Source organism: Ochotona curzoniae, unplaced genomic scaffold (genome assembly GCF_017591425.1).
Source record: "Ochotona curzoniae isolate NIBS_2020 unplaced genomic scaffold, NIBS_Ocur_1.0 scaffold_2683, whole genome shotgun sequence".
In the NCBI taxonomy this organism is placed as follows: domain Eukaryota; kingdom Metazoa; phylum Chordata; class Mammalia; order Lagomorpha; family Ochotonidae; genus Ochotona; species Ochotona curzoniae.
The window spans coordinates 5,323,260-5,339,716 of NW_024467100.1; the positions used below are offsets into that span (position 1 = coordinate 5,323,260).

At 39.4% G+C, this 16,457-nt stretch overlaps 1 protein-coding gene across 1 annotated transcript in view; it reads right to left on the reverse strand.

Annotated features, from left to right (window-relative positions):
- ATF6 (activating transcription factor 6) overlaps positions 1–16,457 on the reverse strand; it is a 180,196-nt gene that overhangs the window by 29,124 nt on the left and 134,615 nt on the right. Inside the window, exon 16 of the mRNA XM_041003267.1 lies at positions 13,621–13,705. Coding sequence (XP_040859201.1) covers positions 13,621–13,705 — 85 coding nt within the window. The remainder of the gene's footprint in view (positions 1–13,620; positions 13,706–16,457) is intronic.

Below are 16,457 nucleotides of genomic sequence, written 5' to 3' on the forward strand. Positions count from 1 at the left end.
CTATATACATATCTGTCATCTTCTGGCTTACTTCCCAAATGTCCACAACATGGTGGGATGGGAAGAACACTCAGGATCCAGGAACTCCATCTAGGTCTTTCATGACTGTCAGGAACTCTAGCATCTGAGCTTATTTACTGCCTTCCAGGGAGTACATCAGCAGGCAGCTGGATTGAAAGTAGAGGCAGGACCCAATTCTGAGCACTCCAATATGAGACGCGGGCATCCCAAGCAGTGGCTTATATTCTGAACTACAACAACATCCCTCAATAACCCTTTCTTGAGATTCAACTATATATTACCCATTTATTGTTACAAAGCACTAGGTATAACAAAGGAAATTAAACAAGTAAGGTCCACAACCTTATGGAGCCTACAGTTTAACTGAAGTTAGACAACACAGTACCAACTGCAAGTTAAAAAAAATGTTAAAAAATATGGGTGACCATAGTATTCTGACTACATAAACTATTCAGTTTCAACTATTCAGTGGGCCTGGGGGATCATTTCCTAAATGTTTGTTGGGTAAGGGATTAATTAAAATCTGAACAGTATAAAAACACCATCCCAAAGTCATTTCAAATATAGAAATTAGCAAACAAAATAAAGGAGACATAGCCTGGGCGTAATACATGCGAAAAGGTGACTGATTACATTTGACAGAAAACACAAATGTTTGATATAACTGGAAAAATCCACTCTGGTTTAATCAACAGAAATAACTATTCAGGATTTGGAGAACCTACATGGGGTTCAACATTCATGAGCTTTGTCAAGAGATGTGAGCCCATTCAAAAAAACTGACCTGAACTGGGGTTCCATGAAACCTGATCACAAGAAAACAGTTTCCAAGATCCAGAAGGTGTGTGAAGATTCAGAAGGCACACAAGCCTTCTAGTCTGTTATGCCAAAGATTATATTTGCATATAGCCCTGAGATTTTAAGGGCAGAGTAAGGGGGGAAAAAAAAGGAACACTTTACAAATTGCCAGTGCTAATTAAAAGCAGGCATTAAAAAAAAAAAAGATTGATTTATCAGAAGAGGTGGAGCTACAGAGAGAGGAAGAGAGAGAGAAAGACAGAGAAATGGCCACAGTTCCAGGGCTGGGCCAGGTCAAAATCAAGAACCTGGCATTTCATCTAGGACTCACACAAGAACGGCAGGCACCCAGATACTTGGGCCATCTTCTGTTGTCTTCCCAGGCACATTAGCAGAGAGCTGGATTGAAAGTAGAGCCGGCAGCACTTGAATTGGTGTCCATATAGGACTCCAGTGTCACAGGCTGATTCAATGCACTATGCCACACTGCCCACCCCAAGAGGGCAGTCTTTGCCCCGGGAGACGACTAAAGCTAAACCAGTTGGACACAGCAAAATGTTGCAGAAGGGAATGTGAATTCTAGAAGATAGCTCAGATCACTTTGCACTGCAGCCTTTTGACTGTGACATTTTATAACTAATACATAAATGTTCATGAATGTTTCTTCATCCTAATTGAGGCTCTACGGATGACACACAGATTCCATTTCTTACAGAGTTCTATTCCATGCACTAGAGTGAAAACAGAAATGGGCTTTAAGTAGCCTCAAAAGGGTTTCTTATAAGACCTTTTTAACAATTCCTTTTTTAAGCAACAAAGTATTTTACAGTTTACATTTGTCTCATTATTTAATCTGCATGTTAAATTTAAGGCATGATTTTTTTTTTTCCCTATAAGTCTGCAACAAAAACTAAAGAGATTGCTTCTAGGGGCATTTGGTTGAGTCCAAAGGCAATTCTTGCCCCCCAAAACTGAAGATCTCCAAATTAAAATTTTCTATCAATATGTGAACATCTAATCTACGTTTGTACACTCAATTTCAACAGTCAACATTTTAAAATATTAAATATAGATTTCTTAACACTCTCCATCCTTGGGTTGCAAAAAGCTGAAGAGCAGGGGTTTTCAATGGGAACAGAAATTGCAATGTCTTCAACGTGTACATCTGTGAGAAGAGACTGGCTTATTATCCTATCACAGCTTGCAGATGCCTTCAATAACAAAGAAATTACCATGTAAACACTCAAAGACCTATGTGAACTCCATGGAAAGTTATGGTCCCTGGTGTTTCCAGTTGGCAACACAGCAAAGGAGAATACACAGAGGAGTTGAACCTGTGCTTAATAAGCAATTTTTCTGCATTTCAGAAATTGAGATTAGGTGAAGTAGTTCAATCTTCTGACAAGTACAAGGTTCCTATTTTTCAGGACAAAGATAAATCAATTCTGAGAAGCTGAATATGTGTCAAAAAATGCTAAGATTTTTAAGTTGGTGGGAAGCTCAAACCAACTTTGTTGGCTTAAGTAGATGCTGATCTTCAGTTTTTGCTTGTTGAAAGCTAAACCATGTTTTTTAGTAGAAACAGATTTTTGTCACAAGGGACAGAGAGTGAAAGTAATCTCCCTGAAAGCTAATGGGACTCTGAAGGTCAGTTAGGTACAGTGGCCTCAGCAGCTGGAGCTCCTTTGAGCTGAAGTAGCACTGATTCTCTGGGGATATAATGCAAGCAGATCTAATCTTAACTTCTAGGGTCTTGTGAAAGTTCCCACCGATTATGCAATTAATTGGTAACCCAAATACTAAAAAAGAGAAGTTCTTCATGGAAAAATTAGTCATGCAACTGTCAATAAATCATCAAACAATATCATTCTCAAAAAGTGATAAAATTTTGACTCCATAAATGAAGCTCAATGCAATCTTTTTTCTTTAAAGATATATATATATATATATCTTTAAATATATATATAGGAATTACTTTAAAGAAGAGGCTACTTAGTTGGAGAAATCCCAATATTTGGAGTAGACATTATGGTCCAGCAAGTTAAAGCGCTGCCTGGGATGGCCACATCCCTTACGAGAACGTCAGTTTCCAGTTGTGATAGTCTAGTTCCAATTCAGCTGCCTGCTAATGTGCCTGGGAAGCAGCAAAAGATAATTTAGTTTGCCACCCATGTGGGAGGTTCCAGATGGAGTACCTGGCTCCTGGAACAGACCAGGCTATTGTTGGTATTTGGAAAGATTCTCAGTAGATTGAGAATCTATTACTCTCTCTTTTTCTTTTAGGGTGTTTGTGTCTGTCTGTTTTTGTGTGTCACTCTGCCTTTCAAATAAACAAAACATTTAAATGGATCCATTGATAGCTTCAAGAAAAAAAAAAAGGCAGGGCAGAGATATGGAAAATCAGAAGAAATGAAGAGGCAAAATGTAGCTATGGGAGAGGTATTTCCTGTGGATCATAAGTAGTCAAAAAGGTTCTAACACTAAAATAAGTAAAGTAAGCAGAGGCTGATAATTAAGTATCAAAACAGTTCTTCAGATATGGGATGAGTAGAAGAAAAGAGAATGATAAATATAAAACATACAACAGAAGTACTACTCACAGGTTGATTATCTTTGAGTAAGTCTTAAATGAAAAATAACTATAGTAAATGTATTTAATGGAGGAAAAATTATTCTGTTGTCAACAGAAATGATCTAGTGGCCCAAAGAAGTACAGACAAGCTTTATAGAGGTGATGGTATTTTTAATCTTATCTTTATTATTGTTTTCATGATGATGATGATGATGTGAAAGGCAGAGAAACAGAGACACAGAAAGAGAAGGAGCCCCAACCCACTGGTTCACTCCCAAATACCTACAACAGCTTGGGCTGGCCCAACCTGAAACCCGGGAACTCAATCTAAGTTTCCTATGTGTGCTACAGGATTCCAAGTTCTTGAGCTGCTAATGTCAAGAAATCAGAAGTGGAGCACGGACTTGAACTCAGCTACTGCAATATGGGATGCAGGCATCCCAAGAAGCATCTTAAGCTTCTCCCTTCAGCTTGAAGGATGAATAGGAGACGGAGAGCACGGAGGTGAGACAGCAGGCAATCCAGGATGTGGACACTACTGTGCACAGGCAGCCAGAGTGGCCTCTTTAAACATAAACAAATCAAATCACCTCTCCTCCTCAAATTGCATTTATATCTTCTTGCTGTACCGATACATCTAAAGTCTATTTGGTCTACAACTATATGACTTACAACTTACTGTCTGAACTGGTCCCAACCTTACCACATATCAGTGTTGCTTTTTATGAGCCCACTGCTATGGTGGTTTCACTGGTGTTCTGACAGTTTCCAAAATGAACCCATGCTTTCCCATCTTCCGCTCCCTTGCTGGACCTCTGCTAAGAATCTGCTGCACTGCAGCTCCTCACAATTGCCCTACTCATCCTTCTGGGAGTGATTTAATTGTTCTCGACCACTTACTATCTGATCAAAAGGAACCTTCACTATCTCTTACTCCTGCCACTACTTTATATTATGGCCCGATTTTGTTTATTTCTTCCAAATTACCACAAACCGCAATTATTTGAGTTGTTATTATTCATCTGTTTTCTGCTGTTTCTTCCACTTCAGAGCTCCAGGAAAACGGGAAGCATGTACATTTTATACAATGTTGACGGTCCCGTATTTGATGTAAAGCAAGTTCTCAGTAACTGTTTTTCAATTTTTTTTTAGAAATTCAAGAGACCCTTCATCTGCTGGTAGCTCCCTAAATGCCTGAAATAGCTGGGGCTAAGTCAGGCAAAAGGTGGGAGCTGCAAGTTTCCTTCCAAGTCACTCATGTGGGTGGCAGGGACCCAGTACTTGAAGCATCACCTGCTGCCTTGCAGGCTGCACATTACAACAAGGAAGCTGAAGTCAGAAATGGAGCTGGGACTCAAATCCAGGCACTCTGACACAGGATGTAGGTATCCCAAGTGACAGCTCAACTACTAGGCCAAATGCCCACCTGATTGAGATTTTTCAATGAACTAGTACATGCAGGACTGACTGACATTAGTAAAGTGGTCTGATTAGCACGGATTTGGGAAGGTAAGCTGGGGACAGACTGCTTGTGCCTTTCACACGAGGCCAAGAATTCGGATTTTATCCCACAAGTACTGAACATCCACTGCTAGTTCTTGAGAAGGAAAATGACAGAAGAAAAACAGCAGGGGAAGATGACGCATCTAGAGGACGGTGCGCTGAGAGGACTGCAGGGATTAAGATGGAAAAACAGGGGCTGACATAACAGCTCAATTTGCTCATCCTCCACCTGCAAGCACTGGCATTGTTCCACCCGAGTGCTGGTTTGTGTCCCAGCTGCTCTACTTCCCATCCAGCTCCCAAACTATGCCCTGGGAAAGAAGTGGAGGATGGCCTAAAGCCTAGGGACCCTGCACCCGTGTGGGAGACCTACAGAATGCTCCTGGCTCTTGCTCTAGATGTTGTAGATATTTGGGGCAGTGAACCAGCAGATAGAAGATCTTTCTCTGTCTCTCCTTCTATCTGTAAATCTTTCAAATAACAATAAGTAAAATCTTTTTAAAAATGGAAAAATAATATATCAGGGGAGTCAGCTAGGCAAATATTAACTCTTATCATCTTATTTTCCAGTCATACAAATGAGCAGATCTGTGTATAGGTTTTAAGAGAAAAACAATTTACTTTCTTTCTTAGTAAATAGTATGCTTTTTCCCCCCCTCTTCTCCGTAGTAGTTTACATTTTGAGAATTTGACTACTGGTGATAGCAATGAGTCAAAAGCCAGAGAACTGTGATTGTTCAGTTACAAAATGAGAATATGTTTTTAACAAAACTCTATTCACTCAACTTTCTGGCTCCAAGTATTTAACACTGAAAATGGATGTATGGTAAAGCAAGTGTACGGCTGTAAATATATTACTTTTATTTTTATTATTTTTTAAAGATTTATTTTTATTGGAAAGTCAGAGAGAGAGAGAGGAGGAGAGACAGAGAGGAAGACCTTCCGTCCGGTGATTAACTCCCCAAGTGAGTGCAACAGTCAGTGCTGCACGGATCTGAAGCCAGCAGCCTGGAACTTCTTTCCGGATCTCCTGCATGGGTGCAGGGTCCCAAGGCTTTGGGCCGTCCTCGACTACTTTCCCAGGCCACAAGCAGGGAGCTGGATGGAAGTGGAGCTGCCAGGATTAGAACTAGCATCCATATGGGATTCTGGGCGAGCAAGGTGAGGACTTTAGCCACTAGGGTACTGTGCTGAACCCAATATATTACTTTTTTTTTTTTTTTAGATTTTTATTTTTATTATTTTTTTTTTATTGGAAAGGCGATATACAGAGAGGAGATACAGAGAGGAAGATCTTCCATCCAATGATTCACTCCCCAAGTGAGCCGCAACGGGTCGATACTATGCCGATCCGAAGCCAGGAGCCTCTTCCGGGTCTCCCATGCGGGCGCAGGCTCCCAAAGCCCTGGGCCGTCCTCGACCGCCCTCCCAGGCCACAGGCAGGGAGCTGGAAGGGAAGCGGGGCTGCCGGGATTAGAACCGGCGCCCATATGGGATCCTGGGCGTGCAAGGCGAGGAGTTAACCACTTGCGCCACCGCGCCGGGCCCCAATATATTACTTTTATAAAAGAGACCATATGCAGCTCTTCAAGGAGAAAGGAATCTATGAGAGTAAAAGGTTCTCCTTTCAGCCTGATTAGGCAACCAGCCTGCCTGAGCCGTGCAAATAGAAAAAAAAAATCCAAATATATTGGCTTTGTCATAGCTACTTTTACAACACTACGGTCATTAAAAGCAGTGGGATTAACTTTCCCTCATTAAAACCAACATATTTACTTGGTTGGTTTGCTTCTTGACCTTCTGTTATGCTTTCTCCACTAAAAACATGCTGGCACTATGATCAGTATATCATTGTAAGTAAATTCTCCTAGATTTTCTTTCTTTGGAAACCAGTTTGAGATTATATATAATTACAGCTCAGTTTGCAATAATCAACTTAGGTCCTTAATAATACTATAACTGTGTTACGTTATTGATTATTTTTGTTAGTCATGCACCACACTGAAGGACCCATGGCTTATTGAGGTGATGGATAAAGACAATAATAACTTAATAAAAGTTTCGATGAAAGTGTGGAATATATCTGCTACTGGTTGTGTTCATAGGGTTCATTCCCTGATGAAAGATGTCTACACGGTAGCTACCACTTAAAGACTTGCCCTTGTTGGATTTTATTTGCCAAGAATGAAAGATAGAGAAAGACCAATTTTACCACAACATTAAGTAGAAATAACTAATAATTTTAACAATTTAAAAGCAGAAAATGTTGACTTTTAAGATTATGAGAACTTCTAGAATCCTTAAAAAAAAAAAGCAATAGTTATTAGTTCATTATTGGTTCATTAACTACTGCTCTGCCAACCATGCAATCATTTATAAAAATTCTCTTTAAAACATGCCTAGCATTTTATTTCGCTTCAATAATTTTCAGTATGAGGATTTCCTCAAAGACTCTCTGACAATTCCACTCATCTCTTTTCTACTCTGAAAGGAAGGAATTTAAATATTAAAGAAAATGCAAAATGCCAAAAATAATTTTACAATAATACAGCTGGGAAGGAGAACACAGAAAATATGACTGGTAATATCTAAATGACATTAATTTTACCCTCACATCCTACTCTCTTTAGTACTTCTTAAACTTTTCCACAGCTCAAAACCACAAAGTATAATCATTATCCATTACAGTTTAAGACCAGACACTGACCTGGAAACATAATTTGCTTTGTTCAAATTGGAAAATTAAATTCCTCTGTCCAAATATCCTCATTCCATGTATTATATACACTAGTCGCTCAATAAAATCTAATTTTCTGTCTCCACTTTCTTTCTTTACCATCCTCTTTAAAAATTCTACAGCCTCCCTTTAAACATAAAATCTAAAAAATTCATTTTAGCCAAGTTATATGAAACTTTTAAATAAAAATACAGAAAATATACTTTATTCAACTTCATCAAACCTTTGTATTGTTCAGAATGAAAAACCCCAATATTACGGATATCCTTATGTCTCTGCTCTTTCAGTAAACAGGTGTACAACCCCAGGGTGCCTAGCCTATCTAACTTATACTCTTCTGATGAGAAGGTATATAATTATAGTATAGACTATCAAATAGACACAGAATAAATCAAAGCAATCTATTTCTGAGACTTGGTGAGTTCTGTAAGGCTGCAGTTTTCTATAGGTTAACATTTTGCAAATTTCCTTTTGCAGAACAACTGTTGAAAAGGAAGCTAATACTTGCAATCTAGTCTTCACTCTCCAAATCTCCAACTAATGTGGTAGAAAGATAACCAACATTTTTTTCCCTAATTTATTTGTTTTTATTAGAAAGGCAGATCAGATTTATGGAGAGAAGAGACAGAAAGATCTTCCATCCACTGGTTCACTCCCCAAATGGCCTCAACAGCTGGAGCTAAGTTGATCTGAAGCTAGGAGTCAGGAACTTCTTTTAGATTTCCCACGCAGGTAATAGGGTCCCAAGGCTTTGGGCCGTCCTCCACTGCCTTTGTAGGCCATAAGCAGGGAGCTGGATGGGAAGCGGAGCAACCAGGACACAAACTGGCACCCATATGGGATCCTGCGCTTGCAAGCTGACAATTTAGCCATCGCACTGGTAGGCAACATTTTAATTATTTTACATTGGAAAAGATGAAACTAAACTCTTCTTGCCAACTCCTACTAACCATACAAATTATTTTAAAAAATCAATCCTTTTTAAGAGATTCCAAAGTAATTACTATGTATTATTATACACAACATTATGCAATAAGGACAAAGCACAATACAAATCTATGTTAAACTTTGGAGTTCCAAATATTTTTAATATTTGTGCATATGTCTTTAATAGTGAAATAAAAGTATCATAACTAATCAGAAGATATTTATACAACATATTTAAGTCCTGGCTCTGCTGTGTAGTGATATATAAATTGTTATCCAATGTAACATATGTAATGGTATATAGATGAATGTCTTTATAAAATGAAGATAATTTTAGCTAGCAGCTGAGTTCCCTCTGAGTTAATATAGTTAAGTGTGCTTCCTCTTTCAATGCTGCCTAAGCCAGGTACTGTTCCAGGTACTGGAGCTATGAGGTCAAGTGGCAAGAAAAACAAACAACAAAAACGACAGGTCATCAGAGAGGAGAAGCTAGCCAAGCTGACTGAGAAAAAGTCGATCAGTTACGATGCCACCAAAGCTTAGAAAATAAAGTGCTTCCTGAAAGAGGGGGACATCAGACATGCTTAGGATGGGGTTGCCTGGGAAAGGACATGAAGGCATTTTTTTCAAAGCAATGAAGACATTTGTGTCATGATTGGTTTTACATTGGTTTGTATTTATTAAAATTCATTAAACTGAATGCAGAAAATTTATGGGTTTTATTGTATGTACATACCCCAGTAAAACTGACTTTTGCAAATGCAAGACCATAAAATGGGCAGAAGAGCAGTTCCACATTAAAGGAAACTAAAGACATATGACAAGCACTCTATGACCTTTAAATCCTGAATTTTAAAAAATTATTAAGAATGTTTTGGAGGCAATGGGAATATCTGAATATAGACTCACTATAAGCTCTACTGGATCAACGTCAAATATTTTTTCCCCTTTTTATTTTGGTCATTTTATTCTGATTGTGATAGATTTTTTTTCCTGTAAGAGATGCATTTTCATAATGCCTAGGATATCTATGCCTTACTCACATTTTCTAGAAGGTGCGTATAGACAGTGAAAACAAATGCAGAAAAATGCTTAACAATTGGGAGATCTTGGTAAGGGGGCTCCAGATACACACTGCCCTCGTCTTTTAACCATTCTATGGATTTGAAATTTCTAAATATAAAGATTTGGGACAGTAAATAAAACAGAGAATTGTCAGCTGTGTCAAATACTGTTGACAGATGACGTGGGACGATAATGGAGACATGATCTGAGACTGGCAATAGATCGATCACTAGGACAGTGTGATAGCTCAAATGGCTAAACCTCCACCTGTAAGTGCCAGCAGGACATGTGGGCACAGCTTTGTGTCCCAGCTGTTCCACTTTCCATCCAGCTCCCTGTCTCTGGTCTGGGGAAAGCACAGGAAGATGAACCAAAACCCTGGAACTTTGCAACCATGTGGGAGACCTGCAAGAAGCTTCTGGCATCTGGCTTTGGATTGGCTCAGCTCCAGCTATAGTGGCCGTTTTGGAGTGAACCAATGAATGGAATAGCTTTCTGTCTCTCCTCTCTAAACCTGTATTTGCACTAAAAAAAAATTTTAAAAGAGATTGCTCATTGATGATTATCTTACAAAATCTTCAAGTATGACAGTAACAGGGAGTAAGTGGTTTGAAACTATTCCTAAGAGGAGAGAAAGAACAAAACCTTGCTAAGAGTGGACAGAGAAAATGACTGATAAGGAAGCAGAGGCAGTAAGTACACTATGTCTTTCAAGTTTTCTAGGTATGGTAGCAGAGGATTCAGACTGGGTACCACAGGAACCTATCTACAGCTAAGGTAATATTAAGACATCCTGTGTGTTGATGGGAGTGATCCAGGAGGAAAAGGGGTATCATTGTGGGAGCAGAGTGCCTTTGAAAACCAAGAGAGGTGCTAGAATTTGGGGTCCAGAAAGAGACGAATCACTTTAGATGACAGTGATGATGAGAACAATTACAATTATGGCAACACAGCAGCTAACATGGAAACAGACTGGCACTAATTATTTTTTTCTTTCTCTAAACCTAGGAGGAAGATATTACTGATATTTTACAAATGAGGAAGCTGAGGCATAGAAAAGTGAATTTCCTCAACAACAGATAGCTAGTAAGTAACCAAGCTGAGATTTAGCAGCTGTTGTGAAGGGACTTCTATTGCAGTGTAACAAGAGAGAAGGCAGAGTTAGTGGGTGTAGAAACAGCTGGGCTGGTGGTAGTGGAAACAGGAGGTAGCTCTCCTATGAGCACATCTATTTTCCCAATGTAGCATTTGGTGAGTTCATTTGCTGAGGGGGTTGGAGATGGGATGTAGGAGATCTGAAAAGAGAAGGTAAGAAATTCTCACTGCAGGAAGAAGGAAAGTGAATTTACCAGCAGTGATTGGCAGCACTGAATGCCCTTCTGAAGTTACTGGTCATAAATTTGAAATGAAGCTACTTGTCCTTACTAGAGGATGTTTTGTAAAGGTTTTTTGTTTTGGGGGGGGGTTTGTTGTTGTTGTTCTTTTAGCTGCTTGAGAGCAAGCATAAAGAGGATAGTTGGTTTAACTAGGGAGAAGTTTTTCCATCCAAGTGGCGCCTAAGGAGAAAGGAAACAGGGAGGAAGGGGTGTTTGTAAAGAGAGTGGTAATAGCATAAGGCTATGGAATTTCGGCTGGGTAAGAGGAATGTATGCCCAGTAAAAATGAGGGAGAAGGTGGGAGTTTCCAAGGCCTGGACATTTGTGTGGAAACAGTTCGAGGGTGTATGCTAATGTAACAGAGTCAGTAACAGAAAGTAGGATGTTGAAGATGTTTGGAAGGGAGCACTAGTATGGATGACTAGTACGGATAAAGATTAGATTATGATCCAGAGATTGGGGTGGCACAAAGTAAAATATTATTGAATCTAAAAAGACTGGGATACTGGATGAATTGTCCATGAAGATGCTAATGTTACACAGGGAGATGACAGACGCAGTGGTGCCATTTCGGATGACAGGAACGAAGGTTGATAGAAAGGAAGCCTGACATATATCTCAATGGTGGTGGAACGACTGAAGGAGAAAGAAGGGGAGATAATCTGGAAGTTGTGGAAAACAGTGCTATTATCCATGCTCCCCTGGACACACAGCATTTGCAGGCTCTGAGATACATTAGGTGGGGAAGAAATATCACTCTCTAATTTAAAAAGTCTTAGTAAAGTAAGAGAGACTGCTAAGAGATTGAGAATGTAGCACAGTACCTAATATATAGTATATACTCAATCAATATTTCTTGAATTTAAATCTTCACTTTTCAAATAGTTTACTATGTTTAAAATAAGAGAAAATCAGAAGGAAACTTATGTACAAAGAATCTGGAACAGATTAAAAAGGAAATGATTGTCTTAATGATGGTATTTTCCACACCCATGAAAGGCTCATCTTCCAAAATCAGCCCCCTGACCAAGATAAACAAAGTCAAACGCCATCTTATTTTTTTTGGCTTAATATAAACGGAGCTCACTGTTATAAAATAAAATCAGGCATTCTGTTGCAGAAGAACACAATACTGAAAGAACAGACTTAAGTGAATTACGCTTTGCTGAAGCTTAGAAACAACTTTTCTGAGGATGAGCGGACCATATGTAAACCTACTAGAGTCCAAGCAGAGAAACCCAGGTGTCCATTGGTTTAGATTGAATTTTCCTATTTCTTTGGAATATAATGTTCTATGCTTTTATATCTGCTGTCCCTCAGGCAGTAATATGATTATTCCGTAAATAATACTAGAGCTCTGCCTTTGCTGAAGATGTCCCTCTCAACGTTATAGATTTTTTTCCCATTTAAATTTGTTCTGAATGTGTCTGTAACAGAGGCAAACACCACACATATTTTTATGCTTTAACAAAGGAGTCAATTATGATTTATGTCTATAAAGTTGCTTCCAAAGCATTTGGGATGAGTTATCCATATATAGCTCACAAAATTCTATACTCATACAAGGTTATAAAGCACATAATAAATAATATGTATTTAGCCTTGAGGCTAAATTGTATTCTAATTCATTTAGGATCTCCCTGTAAATCTAGTTTTTGTTTTGTAATTCTATTTGATGACTTAGGATTATCAATCAAATTGTGGATTGGTTCAACAGCAGTATGATTCAAAAGGCTTTTGATTGTCATCTTCTTCATATACTGTAACATTCCTATCACACAACAGATTTACCAGCAGTCTCCTTGTGCCAGATAACTAGGCTTGAGAAAGAAGCCAACTTCTTTGTTTCAATGAGCCTAATTTGAAGTCCTAGGTAAAGCAATTGTTAACAGCATACCCTGGGCTCATTTCTAACACAGCTGGTAATGAGAGTAAGTTATTTCTCTGCTCCACGGAGAACTCAGCTGGAAGTACTTTCTTCTTCACTAAGCTGTAGTTCTTTCTATATTACTTATGGAATGTTCTCTCTGGAGGACAGTGTACTTGTTTTATTTTTCCTTCTGGACTATCAGCAGGTAGGCTACGCCTTAGCATCTTTGAACAGCTTCCAAATGTTATAACACTATTTGTACTTCCTTTAATATCCATTACTAATATAATAAAATGTAGTAGTAATACATTTCAAAACTTCTCCGTATAATGAGTTTAACATAAATAGGCATCTGTTGCTTAGTCCAGAACTATACCAACATTTTGGTAACACAGGAAACTGCATTGAATTCCAGAAATCTAATTCACAAATTTTCTCTTAGAACACAAAGCAGGAACTTCTTATGCTGCATACATGATTTAAAAAGGAACCAGACAGCAAGTGCGCAGAACAATCAAGATGCTAGCTGTTCCACTTCTGTGAATAGTGAAAGCTGCTTTTTTATAAAGTTATTGTTGAAAGAAATAACAAAACTTTAAAAATAATATTTTGGTGAAAATGTCTCAACAATAATGTATCAATTTATATTCATACTTTTAACCAAACCAAATATTTTTAGTGTTTTAGTTAATGCAGAGAATCTTGGCTAAAAATAATCTTATGCTGTTCACAAATACAAATTTCCACTTACCATTTATGTTTATTGCTGGTAACACAATTGACATTTTGGGTCTTGAAGTCTTGTTATGGGTGGTAGCTGGCAACAGTAGGTGATCCTAAAATGAACAAAAAACAATTTGTTAGGTGTTAACAACAAGCTTTGTCCTAGAACAGGCCAAAGTTAAGTGTTTCCAAGAGGCCAACATTTCACTTGATTCATGCAAAATGACAGTTTTTATTTGAGCTTTGAGTTCATCAACTACACATTCTCTTAGCCCATTATTCATTAATGTCAGACACATTTACTGAGTGTCCTCCATTCCCAGACACTATGTGGTCTGCTTGGAATACCCCTACATTCTGATAACATGCATGCTACAGCATTAAATGAGTACTCTTTAGTTTCCATTCTAGTTCTTGCACTAAGTGACTGTATGATCTGGACAAAATTACATGTCCTTTTTGGGTCAAGCTCTCCTGTCCTGTAAAATAACAGGAGCTAGATTAGGTCACATCATATGACTGTGTAGTTCTCCATCCACTAAACAGTCATTTTCAAACTTTTTCTTATTTTTTTAAGGGGAGAATTTTTTTCACCCTCCAACAAGATTCTTATCTCAGACTATCAATATTTTCATTTCAAGAATTCTGACTGAAGCAGAGCAAGGGCCTAGGGCTCTGCCTGTTTGATCTCTCTTCCCTTTGAAGTGGTTATAGCTTTACACATTTACTTATAATCAGAAGGAGCATTTCAAAGAATATGTTGTCATTGCTTTTAAAAAGTATATAGTTAGAAGAATCTAAAGAATTAGAAATGTAGGTCTAGCATAGTTACATAGCACTGAATGTGATATTGATAACTTTTTATGATCTCTGTGATACATGATCTGTATGAACTTTTTATGATCTGAAGTTGCTGATTTCCAGTCACACAATAACCACACACCATAAGCCAAGAAGAATTTGGCTGCAGACAAAGGAGGCATATGAGTGCATGAATTGAGTATGTACATATCTACATATCTATCTGCATATAGGTAGGTATTATAAAACTAATTATAAATGACTTAGGATTTCTATTATCTATTGTTTTCAATAATTTTTCTTCATCTTAAAAAAAAATCTATGAATGTCACAGAGAAAAATAGGTACCATTAATTTAAAAAAAAAAATGAATATTGTTTACATAGCCGAGAGGGATGCATGCAGAGCTAGGTCTCCAATTAGTGTTGGAGGGTTAAAGCATGGAGGAAGGTGGGTGGGACAAATGTTCAATTTTTTTTCTTCTGTGTCTGCAGGGAGGTAAAGGGAGGGGAACACTCCTTGCTATCAGCACCCAGGGATGGAGAACAAGCATTTGACAATGCCTTAGAGACCACGATGTGGGGAAGAATATTCCAACAGTGTTGCTTGAGTGGTTTTGATAATTCTGAGACATCTTCGGCTTCATTGCACCAGGGCTGAGAAAACCTTTCCAAGGACTATTGGCTGACCAAGTCCACCTAAGTACATTCACAGACAGGAACACATTGAAAAGCTTGGCCTGGAGAGTGGTCCAAACTATTCTGCTCTCCATCCTCTGATGAAGCAGTTGACATCTTCTGCTGGCCTAGATGAACTGGTTGTCATGTTCCCTTGTGCATCTCAGCACGCTGTTCACTGCATAGGTGTCAGCAACTGAAGGGACCCAGTCCCAACACAAGTACTCCAAGGCCAGATCATATATATTGTTATTTTCTCTGTGGCCAGGGTTTGAGCCCAGTGTTCTAGTTGGGGAGTGCTCCAAGAAACCTCACCTAAAACAACCTTGGAATTGACTCTTTCCTTTTTAAAAGATGTATTTATTTTTACTGGAAAGTCAGATATATATAGAGGAGGAGAGACAGAGAAGCAGAAAGATCTTCCATTCGCTGATTCACTCCCCAAGTGGCCACAATGGCCAGAGCTCACCCAATTTGAAGCCAAGACCCAAAAGCCTCTTACGGGTAACCCATGTGGTTGCAGGATCCCAAGTTTTTGTGTCATCCTTGACTGCTTTCCCAGGTCACAAGCAGGGAGCTAGATTGGAAGCAGGGCTGGCAGGATTAGAACCAGTGCCCATATGGGATCCTGGCACATGCAAGGTGAGGATTTTAGCTGCTAGGCTACCATGCAGGGCCCCAGATTTGACTCTTGTGTGCACCAGCCAGAGCAGGATCAGGTTCAGTCTGTCACCTACACTAGTCAATACACACACCAGCAGATGAAGCTGCCTGATCAGTTTCACCCCCAGGCCTGTTTGAAGTGAACTAATTGCGGTTGTAATCTAACCGCACCCCACCACACCCTACCTTAGGCCTGGGCTTCATGCATACCAGTGGAGTAGCCCAGAACGTTCTGCATCCCATTTGGTTCTCATGCACATCCATGGGTGTTGTATTATAGCCCAACCTGATGCGCTCCAACACCCAGCCCACAAGTATGCCAATGGGTGCTGCTGCCTTGACAAGTCTGGCCTGCCCCAAACCCTGGCTCTCATGCTCAGTGGCAACAGCTGCAGCCTAGCAGGGGAGTACAAACAGTTCCCCTACCAGGCCTGTTTCAGCAATGGATCCCATGTCTGCCATGGGGTACTGCAGTCTAGCCTGACCCAACTTGCACCCAGTCCAGGGACTTACTAGTGGGTGCAGTAGCTTGCCCAGTCTGGCCACCCCCAAACTGGCCAGCTCTAAGTCCCAGCTCTCCCACTCACCAGTGGAAGCAGCATCCCAGCAAGGGAATCCACCAAGTTTCCCTACCATGCCCACTCCCAGCTCTCACCAAGGGGTATAACAGCCTACATCAGCCTGGCAAAAGGTAGCATGTTTTCTCATTGCAATGTTTATCATT